Genomic DNA, 12,423 nt, shown 5'->3' with positions numbered 1-12,423 from the left:
AATTAGTACCACTAAAGTTATTAAAATAATTAAATTGGAAAAGTGACTACAGCGCCATTGGAGTTCTAGTGTATTTCTATTGATAAACCTGGACAAACGTCAAAATCAGCGAGCGCTCCGACGGCAACCACCGCGACGCCGGTCCGCGGTCGTCGTCGTCGCTATGCTATCGATAAAGTAGAGTTGTTTATGTTTTGATTTCGTCTTTCTGCGTCCATGGCTATCCATGTGTTTCTCCGTCGTGCGGTTTCCCAGGTGTTTTGCGAATCAGTTTGCCGGTTTGTTTACGTTTTGTGGATTGCTGGAGCATTGTCGCGCGGGCTATTTCCGGTGAAATACGAGTGGCTTCGGTGTAGAATTTGATTCTTGCGGTGATCGAATCGATTGGTGTTCATAAATCGGCGATTTCAGTGAAAAGTGTTCAGTGCGAAACAGTGCTCTCTGAAAGTGCTCCGGTGTGGTGCAGTTCAAGGTCGTTAGAAGTGCTCAACAATCAATCAGGAGTGTAATTCCCGTGTGTTTAACAATGGAAGGTGAATCATCGAGTGTGGCTGCTGGCCCGAGCACCGTGGCCGTGTCCGCTGTTCCGGAGGTGATTGGTGACACCAAGGCGGGAGAGGAATCCGTGAAGGCCGTCGCCGCTGCCGCGGTGGCCACGTTTCGCAACGTAAACACGCAACACGGTGATTATCGTAGCGTTGATGAGGAAAATATTGTCGTGTTTCGAGTGTGCCACTCGCCGGAGCCGAAACCGGTCCTGGCGGAGGATGGACAGGAGCAGCCGGTCGTTTGGATCGAGGAGTTTGTTCCGCCGGAAAATGAGGTACGTGCGATTATTGTGTTGTAGATGTAGAGTTTTGTTTTTTTTAATGCGTAACTTTACGATCGTATCAAGAAATTATCCGTGATTTCAAGTTGTTTAATTTGCTTCAGTCATAAAGCAGCACATGAACCAGGAAAACCACAACGAGAAATTGCTCCTTGTCTATTTTCTTCTACCCCCTCTCTCACACTCTCCCCCGTTAAATTTAAGACGCATGTGTTCCCTCACTGGACTGGTGCTTTTAGTTCAGATGACATTGTGCGTGCCTGTGTCTATTTGGTTTTCTAATTAAAATCTTAATTATATTTATCTCATTTTGAAAGAAAACTGCTCGAGTGAAGGAAGACGACACATGAAATGGAATCGTCACCGCAAACATGTGTATGCCAATGCGGTTTGAATTGGTTTATGCTAGTTACGGAGTCGCTCCGCTAGGCTGGACTTAAACAAGGCATAACACACTGAAGAAAACCACAGGAAAAGTGTTTTTCTTTCTTGGCATATCGCATTGGAAAATGTTTATTCAGCGTAGTTTATTGTCGTCTGGTTTATTTTCAATAGTTGGGATGCTAACATTGAAAACGAGGAAAATGTTTATGTTGTGGAAGGGTGAAATTCGAATAGTATTGTATATCAGATCCTCTGGAGGGTAAAGGTGGTCGTTAGTGCATCTGTAGCTAAGGGGCGATTTCTTCACCTCGGCTTAACCGGTAAGCCAGGCTTACCCATATAGTTAAACCTGGTTTAACGCTTAAGCCAGGGTGAAGAAATCGCCCTTGTCAATTTGATTTCGGATAGAAGTCTGCTGTCGATTACTTCTTCAAAGGATTTTTCGGTATTGCTCCTAGAGTCCCTCGTGGAATTTTTCCAAAATTATTTACTTGAATAATTCCGAGATCTTTACAAGGATTTCTCTCAAGATATATTGCAGGTGTTTTAACAGAATTTCTATTAAAGTTTCTCTCAAGATAAATTCCTTCCAGTGATTCTTATGAGACTTCTCCAGAAGTTAGCCCTGGGATGTGTCTCAGAGTTTTTTTATTTATCCTGGACTTTTTGCTAAGTTTTTTTTGTTGCTTTTTGAGATCTCTGCAGAGTTTCTCGATGATATTTCTCATGCAGTTCTTCCCGTGATTTCTTACAGAGCTTTTCAAGGCTTTTCCTCATAGTTGTTTACCGCATTTCTTGCAATGATCCACATGTGATTATTTTTTTTACAGATTTTATCGGAATTATTTCCAGAGATTTTCTCGAAATTTCTGCCAAAAAACGTTCCAAAATTCTGGATGCTCATTTTAGGGATTTCTTTAACAGTTGATCCAGGAATTCTTGCAGGGATTTTACCTCGTAATTTGTCCTGTCCTGTGATAACTCACAAAATTCTAGGTGCCATCTTGCGAGAAACCCCTCAGAGATCTATTTAAAAACTGAGAAAAACTGGTAGATCTCGGAAATTAAATTCTGTGATTAATCCTGGCAGGAAATTCAAGCAGGAACTTCAAAAATATCCAAGAGAAATTCTAGGAGAAACTGCGAGCGAAATTTCGTGAGAATATCAAAGAAAAACATCGGAAAGCTATCTTGTAAGAACCTTGCAAAAATCCTGAGAGAAACTGTTGGAAAGTTATCCCGGAAAACCATTTAGAGGAATTCCTGATGGAACTTTGCATATGTTTCGGGACGATCTTCGGAAGGAATCCAGCGTGAAATTTGGGTAAACCTCAAAAAAAAAAATCCTAGCAGACTCCGCGTTAGTATCTGTATGGTTTTTAAAAAGTATACCAATTTAACTAAAATTAAAGATTATTTTTATATTTTTGATTTCCTTAATTTCCACCTGGAAAAACCTGGAAAACTCAGGGACTTTTACTTTGTTTTATGAGTAGACATCCTGAGTTCAAGAGAGAATCCACTAAATATTTTTATTACAGCCAACACTAAATGAGGATTAGACGCCCAAACAAACGCCTTAACGTTAAGACAACATCATTTTCGGTAACATTCTATGCAATCGCAAACAAATTTTCATAGAAATCAAATAATACACTACAGAATTCTTGAAAAAGGTCCAATAAGGACGGAAACGTCGTGTTAAGAAAACATAGTTGTTTTTGATTGACAAAATCATACTGAAATGCAAAAAACCCAAATATATGCACAATGTTAGATTCTATACGTCTTCTTCTTTTGTGGCTTTGCGTTCCCATTGGAACTTGGCCTGCTCTTTCAACACTTTCCACAGTCATTAATTGAAGGGCTTTCTTTGTCTGGCATTGCATGAATTTGTATGTTGTGAGACAAGTATCCTACATCATTTCATATGTCCAATCGATCATGCTGCAAAACTTCAAAACCATGCAATTTTCCATGAAATTAGTGATCATCTACCTATCATTTTGTCGATCTTTCTGGGTAATGAAAATAAACAACAAGAACTGAAAATGAACATTGTTGATCATACTAAATTGCACACACTATTCGCTGCGTTTTTGAGCGAATTTCAAGTTATTGATTATGTTGAAACTTCCTTGAATACTGCCCCGTAACGTGGGTAGATCACCTTATAATGGTGCGTTACGGCGTAAGATCTACCATAACAAATTTTGATCTTGTAATTTTTTAGCTTTGTTAATTTAAATGCAAGAAAATTCCAAGATCACAATTTGGTGTACTTTTTTTGTATGTTTTTCATTGTTAATAAACCATTTGTTTCAGGAGGAGTCAGGTAATTTTTGTCTACGTCTAGAGAGATTTGTTTCCGAAAATTATGTAACTGTTGTGATCCTATCACCATTTAATACTATTTTCTATTTCAGATGTACAAGTGGGCAACCCTGTGGTCGAGACGACGAAACATCTTTCTTATATTTTGAAGGGTCAAGATCACCATATCATTCGGTGGCGGGTAGATCACGTTGTCCGCGTCGTTTTTCTTCGAGCCGAGTCGTAATGTCGCGGATGTAAACGTGTTTTTTGTAGAATTTTTTTTTTAATTTTTTTTCTTCGGATCGCCATTTTTCTTACTCGTTTTACGCGCTCTTGTTTTATTTATTTATTATTTTTTTTTTTTGATTGAATTGAGATGTTTTTTGTTGTTGTTTAACGTGGTTTTTGTTTATGTTTTTTTCTTTTCTTTTATTTTGTTATTTCTCGAGCCGCCAATTTTTTTTTCTCGCGTTTAAAACATGCATTGCAAAGTTCCGATGACCCTGGAGGGATCAGTTCTGATTGTGCCTCGCACTGAGCCGAAACATACTTATTTATACAATAAATAGAAAACTTATCTTTTGATTTCATTTTCGTTCAACTCGTCTTACGCGATTTTTTTTTTAATTGAAATGTTTTTTTTTTGTAAATTGAGGTTTTTTTTTTCTTGAACTGCCAACTTTTTTTTTGTCTTTTTTTCACGCGTTTCAAACATTTATTGTAACGTTCCGATGACCCTGGAGGGATCGGTTCTGCTTGGGCCTCTCACTGAGCAGAAACATAATTATTTAAGCAATAAATAAAAAAAAATCTCTTTTGATTGCCGGCTTTCAAAAGATTAAATTTTAACCATATAAACAACCAATGCCGTGGGTCCATCGCCAGCTTTTCAGGCGAATCCTTGACCTACATAATACACCACCCAACCACCCACTCCGTAGTACTTATGGGAGTGTCACTGAGTCGGAGGCCTCTTATATAAGTGCTACATCAACATTTCCTTTCCCTATCCCAAGTTACGGTAAAGATGGGCGTGGCCGGGAATAATGACATTTGTGCTTTTGGTATTCTTGCATAAGATTGGAGCAAAGTTAACTCCCCGGCCTTGTTCCGAAAAGCAATCCGAGCAAGATTAGCAAAAGGTACATGAATGTTGTTAGTATCCAATCTACGAAGTATACCGTAACTACGCTAACGCTAACGCTAACGCTATGTTGAAACTTCCTTGAATACTCTTGTCGAGACATACAACAGACTCATTACTGAGTGTACTCGATCGATATCAGAAACAGTTCATTTGAAAGGCGATCATTGTCCGTAGATGACTTACAGTCTCTGGCGGTTGATCCAAATTAAAAATAACTACCTTGCAAAATCTAAGAACGCTCATGTGCATATTAGAGAAATGTTGTCCCATATTTCAAAAAAAGTAAAAACTGCAAAAATACGCTGTAAACGAGAGTATTATGAAAATATTCTTAAGAGTTCCAGTCACTCCAATGTGTGGGAAGTTTTAAATAAAGTTTTTGGACGCTCAAAAATTGCCTAAAAGATCAACCTGCAAGTTTATGGCACGGTTTTGCACTCGGATAGTGATGTAGTTGAGGTATTCAATATTTTATTTTAGTGTTGGGAACGATTTGGCCGATAAACTTCCTAAGAATGATTTTTATGCTCTAAGGCACGTGCATACTGTTAAAAATTCAATTTTCCTGTGGCCAACCACAATATTTTAAATATTTTAAAAATAGCTAAAGTGACCCCTATTTCCAAATCTGTAGATCCGCATGACCCGTCCAACTATCGCCCAATCTCAACCCTTTCAGTACTTAATAAAATTTTTGAAAAAGTTCTCACTAAACGGCTTTCAAATTTTTTTTCGCTGAAAACAATGGTTTGTATAACTTTTAATATGGCTTTCGTGAAGGTTAGAGGTAAGAGGAGTAGCCAACGATTTGATTAAAATTTACCTTTCAAATCGCAAACAATTTGTTGTCCTTAATGGCGGCGTTCCTACTAGTTTATGCTCTATTGATAGTGGAGTTCCTCAAGGGAGCAACATTGGCCCTTTGGTATTTTTGGTATTTATCAATGACTTGGGAAATCTGAAGCTTCGTGGAACACCTAGGCTCTTTGCAGATGACACGGCCTTGTTCTACCCTCATTCCAATACGCAGTCGATAATTAAGGACAAACGTCTTGAAATCCCGCTTCAAGAGTGCATGAGAACTTAAAACGCACAAATCTCAAGAAGTAAGCTTCAAACAACAGTGCATTTTATTATTCTGTTCTTGCTCACTCGTAATAAGCTTAAAATAAGAAGATCAAATGTGGTGGTTTTGTTTACGAAGAGATTTGTGCCCTCGAAATCGTGAGTAGGTGCCAAAGTCGGCCATTGTGGCGGCCATCTTGGGATTCTAACAAGTCTGTCCTTAAAGACATAGAATCAGACCTCGAAAAACTCTTGGAGTATTTCAATGGAAATCGTCTCTCTTTGAACCTGTTGAAAACAACATATATGATTTTGCACAATTGCAGGTGTCAATTTTTAAATACTTAGGGTTGCATTTAGATTCTTGTCTTTTGTGGGATGCACATGTTAAGAAAGTTTCAAGTAAAATCTCATCATTGTGTGGTTTAATGAAAAGAGTTCGTCCCTTCGTGCCTGATGACGCGTTGCTACGATTTTATTATGCATGTATTCATTCTATAATCCAATATTTGATAGTTGTGTGGGGACATGCTGCCAAGTCAAAACTTTAAAAAAATCAAACATTGCAAAACAGATGTGTAAAAGTAATTTTCAGTCTACCTCACTTGTATTTGACCGTTTTGCTCTACTCTAGTTCCCGCCATAAAATTATACCCATCATGGGTTTGCGCGATTCCCAAACAATCATGTACCTACGTCCATAACTTTTTATACAACCGCAGTTTTCACCATAATATTGTTTTTTTTTTCTTTTCAGCAAGAAGTGCTGTACAGAACACTAGGCATGCAAATGAGTTGTTGCGAAGCAAAGCGTCGACAAACATGGGTCTTGTACGCATTCAAAATTACGGTCCATCCAAGTTTAAGGACTGACTTGTTAGAATCCCACAATGGCCGCCACAATGGCCGACTTTGGCATCTACTCACGATTTCGAGCGCACAAATCTCTTCGTAAACAAAACCAGTGCACTCTCTCTCTCTCTCTTCTTGGCGTAACGTCCTCATTGGGACAAAGCCTGCTTCTCAGCTTATATGAGCACTTCCACAGTTATTAACTGAGAGCTTCCTCTGCCAATGACCATTTTTGCATGCGTATATCGTGTGGCAGGCACGAAGATACTCTATGCCCAAGGAAGTCAAGGAAATTTCCTTTACGAAAAGATCCTGGACCGACCGGGAATCGAACCCGTCACCCTCAGCATGGTCATGCTGAATACCCGTGCGTTTACCGCCTCGGCTATATGGGCCCTTACCAGTGTACCTGATCTTCTTATTTTAAGCTTATTACAAGTGAGCAAGAACAGAATAATAAAATTCATTGTTGTTTGAAGCTTACTTCTTGAGATTTGTGCGTCTGAAGTTCTGATGCACTGTTGAAGCGGGATTTTAAGACGTTTGCCCTTAATACACTTCTCAACGATCTAAAAATAATACAAAATAGTTTATTCTTTAAAAGCAAACTAAAGCAGTACATAACACGGAATGTAAATGAATATCTCCTTTAATCATGTCAACCTTCTTCATTTTCATTTGTATGTAGGTTTTTCTGGCTCTGCTGTTTTTTCCTGCATTTCATTTTTATTATTATTTTTTTTTTAATTTTTATTGTAAATACCAGTTGTTAAATAGTTGTCAGTCACATAAAGTCTCACTCATTTAAAAGAACGTTAGTTGTTAGTTTTATATCCTTATATCCTTTGTAATACTAAGTCCCGCGTTTCTTGTTTCTAATTTAGTAAGTGTCCATCACCAGATTGGTCTCTGTGCGAGCGAGCTTTTTAGAATGGGGGTCAGCGGAAAGTTAAAAAAAAAAAAAACAAAAAAAGGTACAATGGATACAGTATGCCAAGGAAAGCCGAGAAAAGTTCCCGACCGGAACGGGAAGCGAATGCGCCGTCTCCGTTATCAAGCCGGCTTCATCGACAACCGGTCGACAATGCACCAGTTCTCCAGAAATGCCGTGAATACCAGGTCCCAATGCATCACCTGTTCACCGACTTCAAAGCGGCATACGACAGTATCGACCGCGCAGAGCTATGGAGAATCATGGACGAAACCGCTTTCCTGGGAAGCTGATTAGATTGATTAAAGCAACGATGGACGGTGTGTAAAACTGCGTAACGGTTTCGGGTGAACTATCCAGTTCATTCGAATCTCGCCGGGGACTGCGACAATGTGACGGACTTTCATGCCTACTCTTCAACATCGCTCTGGAAGGTGTGATGCGACGAGCCGGGCTCAACAGCCGGGGAACGATTTTCACAAAATCCGGTCAATTTGTGTGCTTTGCGGACGACATGAACATTATCACCAGAACATTTGGAACGGGGGCAGAGCTGTACACCCGCCTTAAACGCGAACCAGCAAAGGTCGGACTGGTGGTGAATGCCTCAAAACAATGTACATGCTAGTAGGCGGAACCGAACACGACCGGATCCGTCTGGGTGGTAATGTTACGATAGACGGGGATACTTTTGAGGTGGTGGAGGACCCGAGCAAAGCTTGACAGCAAATTGAAAACTAATTTTGATGTTGTGATATTGCAAATTATGATAACTCAGGTTGTTGTCATTTTGGTCGTTTTAACGGTTAAAACATCAAAAATGAGAGCAGAAAAATGTTCCCGTAAAAGCAAGTTGAAAACAATTCCTGCCATCAGTGATATCAAATTGATAACTGTTTTTGCTATCAGTGCGAAAAAATGGAAAAATCGTTATATGTATAGTTTTTCGAATGATATGAAAACTTAAATGTAATACGTTAATTGCACTGATGGTATAGCATTAGCTGTATTATACAAGGTCGCCTAGAAGTTTTGGAATTACTTAAAAACTTTAATATTTATAATAAGTTGAAGTGACAGCAAAACGAAATCAAAATTTGAAATCAAGTTGAATCAAGAGAATCTGATATCAAAATGTGATATCAATTTGCTGTTGATTACAAATCGTGTTTTCGATTTGCTATAATTTTGTTGTTAGACTTTGCTCGGGGAATTCGTCTACCTCGGATCCTTACTGACGGCTGACAACAAGTGAGTCGTGAAATTAGGAGGCGCATCATCAGCGGAAGTCGGGCCTAAGTACTACGGGCTCCAGAAGAAACTGCGGTCGAAAAAAATTCACCCACGCACCAAATGCACCATGTACAAAACGCTAATAAGACCGGTGGTCCTCTATGGACACGAGACATGGACCATGCTCGAGGAGGACCTGCAAGCACTCGGAGTTTTCGAGCGACGCGTGCTAAGGACGATCTTCGGCGGTGTGCAGGAGAACGGTGTGTGGCGGAGAAGGATGAACCACGAGCTCGCTGCACTTTACGGCGAGCCCAGCATCCAGAAGGTGGCCAAAGCCGGAAGGATACGGTGGGCAGGACATGTTGCAAGAATGCCGGACAACAACCCTGCAAAGCTGGTGTTTGCTACTGATGCGGTTGGCACAAGAAGGTGTGGAGCGCAGATAGCACGATGGGCGGACCAGGTGGAGCGTGACTTGGCGAGTATTGGGCGCGATCGAGAATGGAGAGCGGCAGTCACAAACCGAGTATTGTGGCGTACTATTGTTGATTATGTATTGTCCTAGGTAAATGTGATGTTGAACAAATAAATGTATGTATGTTGTGCAGTGAAGAGAATTGTCAGACAAAAGAGGCATAAAACAAGCAACAAATAAGACGCGACGATTACTCTTTATCCCTACTGGTAACAGATAATGACATGATCTCGAAATTTTTTGTTGCAGACAAAACGGAAGCTGAATTTGTTGCGTACTTTTCAACTCGTGAATAATCAATTACTGCTAACCCAAAGTCGAAACTGTTTGATGATAGAGCTTCACCAGAGTTGCAGTGTTTACCGACTCGAAGTTACCGTTCGAAAATCGCAATGCAAGGCTTAGAAATCTCTAAACTGGTGGTGTACGATGTTAATCCCATTATTTTCAAGTTGGGACAAACTTATGTCGCATGGGTTTGTTTGTCGCAACAAATACAGGTTGCGACATTGTCATTATTGTTGCGCGATGGTTGAATTTTGATTCACTGATGTTGTGTGCTTTGCGGATGACATGGATATTATCGCCAGAACATTTGGAACAGTAACAGATCTGTACACCCGCCGAAAACGTGAAGCAGCAAAGGTCGGACTGTTGGTGAATGTATCAAAAACGAAGTACATGCTGGCAGGTCGAACCGAATACAACCGGGTCCGTCTCTAGGTAGTAATGTGTCCATGGACGGGGAAATCTTTGGTGTTGGAGGAATTCGTCTACCTCGGATCCTTAGAGACGCCTTACTACAATAGGAATCGTGAAATTCTAAGGTGCATCATCCATGCTTATTACGAGCTCGAGAAAAAACTGCCATCAAAACGCTAATAATACCGGTGGTGTCTATAGACACGAGACATGGACCATGCTCGAAAAGGATGTATTCTCAATTTAGTTGAAAATCGGAGTTTTCGACTAGCGAAGTTGGATTTTTCTCCAAATTCATGCGTCGGACCTAACTTCGGAAGTGGCGCGATGTATAGTAAACCTGGTCCGCTATACAGCGCATCACTTCCGAAGTTAGGTCTGACGCACGGATTTGGAGAAAAATCCCACTTCGCTAGTCGAAAATTCCGGGTTTCAACTGCACGGCGAATACAAGCACTCGGAGTTTCGAGCGATGCGTGCGTGGCGGAGAAGAATTAACCCCAAGCTATCTGCACTTTACGGCGTACCCACCATACAGGAGGTGATGAATGCCGGAAGGATACGGTGGGCAGGGCATGTTCCCAGAATATCGAACAACAGCCCTGATCCTGTTGGGACTAGGGTACGAGTGCCATCAGTAATCTCACGCTCCCATTTCCAACCTATCCGAGAACAAGCGATTACGGCACCGATTGATTCCGTTCTTTTGTGTTTCATGCGTGCTCACTTCTAACAAAAAATACAAAAATAAGAAACAAAACAAACAGCGCTTCATTGCTTTGTTTTTAGTAGGATGAAAATGGGAGCCACATGCTTAATAAGGGAACCAATACCCTAGTAGGCGTGGAGCACAAAGAGCACGGACCAGGTGGTGCGTGGTTTGGCGAACAGTGTGCGTGACCGACGATTCGAACTAGGCTCAGTGTACCAGTTATGGCTATAGTACCTCAAATTCGCCATAGTTGATTTTCAACCTTTAAAGATACAAATCAACAAGAAAAAAATCGTGAACAACAGATCACGATCACAAAAGATGATTGCAATCATTCAAACTTCACAATTTGCTCAAATTATGGTAGAAATAAATCATTTTCCTTAACTTTTCGGCCTCCTTGCACCCTATTTCGCCATAGTGTACCAGTTATGGCAACTCCCATAAGGAATGCATGCAAATAGTGCGAAGTGGAACTCAAATTAACAAATGTATCCATAACTGGTACAGGGTTCCTATCATTGGCACACGCCGTAATAAATACTAAAAGTAGTTTTGGCTCCGTTTCTATATTTTTCCTGTAAAGTATTGAAACAAATCAATCATTTGACTTATTGTTTACATTCGTCGGTCTTCTTCTTATTTTTGTAGAAATAGTTTTTCTTAGGTAGTGCGATAACTGGTACAGGCACCCTATACTAATTTTGATGTTGTTTCTACTAATTTCAAGTACCTATTGTTTATTAGATGTTCATAACATCCGATATAATTATCAACGTGTGCATAATAATTGATGGTAAACGTCACATGTCAAAAGAAACAAAAGTAATCGAGAGCAAAACAAAGAAGTAAAAAAAGAAGGCCATTTTACCTTAAGGACAAACGTCTTAAAATCCCGCCTCAACAGTGCATCAGAACTTTAAACGCACAAATCTCAAGAAGCAAGCTTCACACAACAGTACATTTTATTATTCTGTTCTTGCTCACTTGTAATTAACTTAAAATAAGAAGATCAAGTGCGCTGGTGCTTGTTTACGAAGAGATTTGTGCCCTCGAAATCGTGAATAGGTGCCAAAGTCGGCCATTATGGCGGCCATTTTGGAATTCTAACAAGTCTGTCCTTAACTTGGCATTACAAAGTATTTTCAACTATAGCATGCAATAGCCACACTGCGATTCACAACACGAACAGGTGGCTTGCTCGTGCATCTAATCAGAATCCGCATCCGAGTACAGAAGGTTGTTTCCCATGAACTGAAAATGTCTAAGCCGTTTGTGTGCCCCTTAAGCTGCCGTGAATCGCATATTTGTCCCATTTGCATAGGAAATCCAGCAAAGATGGGACTGATATGCGATTCACGGCAGTAAGGCTGTGCACTGCACATTCTTGGCCAAATCTGGTCATCTTAAACTGCATAGCAAGGAACGGCTTGAGGCAGAATCAACCGTCTGGTTCCACCACATGCGGCAGCAGCATACTTGCTGTGAACAGTCTTGTCCCTGGTCGCCATATGGCTTTACCTCAGTGGGTCCATCATGTCGGCACAGGTGTGACAACTCCACCAGGCAATGCAACTACATATCGACAACCGTAGATACGCGAGCAGAGTGCCCAGAGCTGAGAATCGTTTGGCACGAATCATTTAAAAAAACCGTGCGTGCGGTGCGAAATGTGTTCTGAAGTGCGTGCGAGTCAGGTGTATTATTGCTGGTGCTCTTGTGAGGGGGGTTACCTATCCAAAAGGGGAATTCATTTTGCTATTGAAATGCACAT

General features: G+C 40.5%; 1 protein-coding gene across 1 annotated transcript in view; it reads left to right on the top strand.

Moving 5' to 3' along the window:
- The first annotated feature begins 229 nt into the window (after positions 1-229).
- Positions 230-12,423, top strand: part of LOC115255111 (uncharacterized) — a 90,114-nt gene continuing 77,920 nt past the window's right edge. The window contains exon 1 of the mRNA XM_029852966.2: positions 230-823. Coding sequence (XP_029708826.1) covers positions 527-823 — 297 coding nt within the window. The 5' untranslated portion in view covers positions 230-526. The remainder of the gene's footprint in view (positions 824-12,423) is intronic.

Source organism: Aedes albopictus, chromosome 2 (assembly GCF_035046485.1).
Source record: "Aedes albopictus strain Foshan chromosome 2, AalbF5, whole genome shotgun sequence".
Classification (NCBI taxonomy): Eukaryota; Metazoa; Arthropoda; class Insecta; order Diptera; family Culicidae; genus Aedes; species Aedes albopictus.
This window is presented reverse-complemented; position numbering and strand designations above follow the sequence as displayed.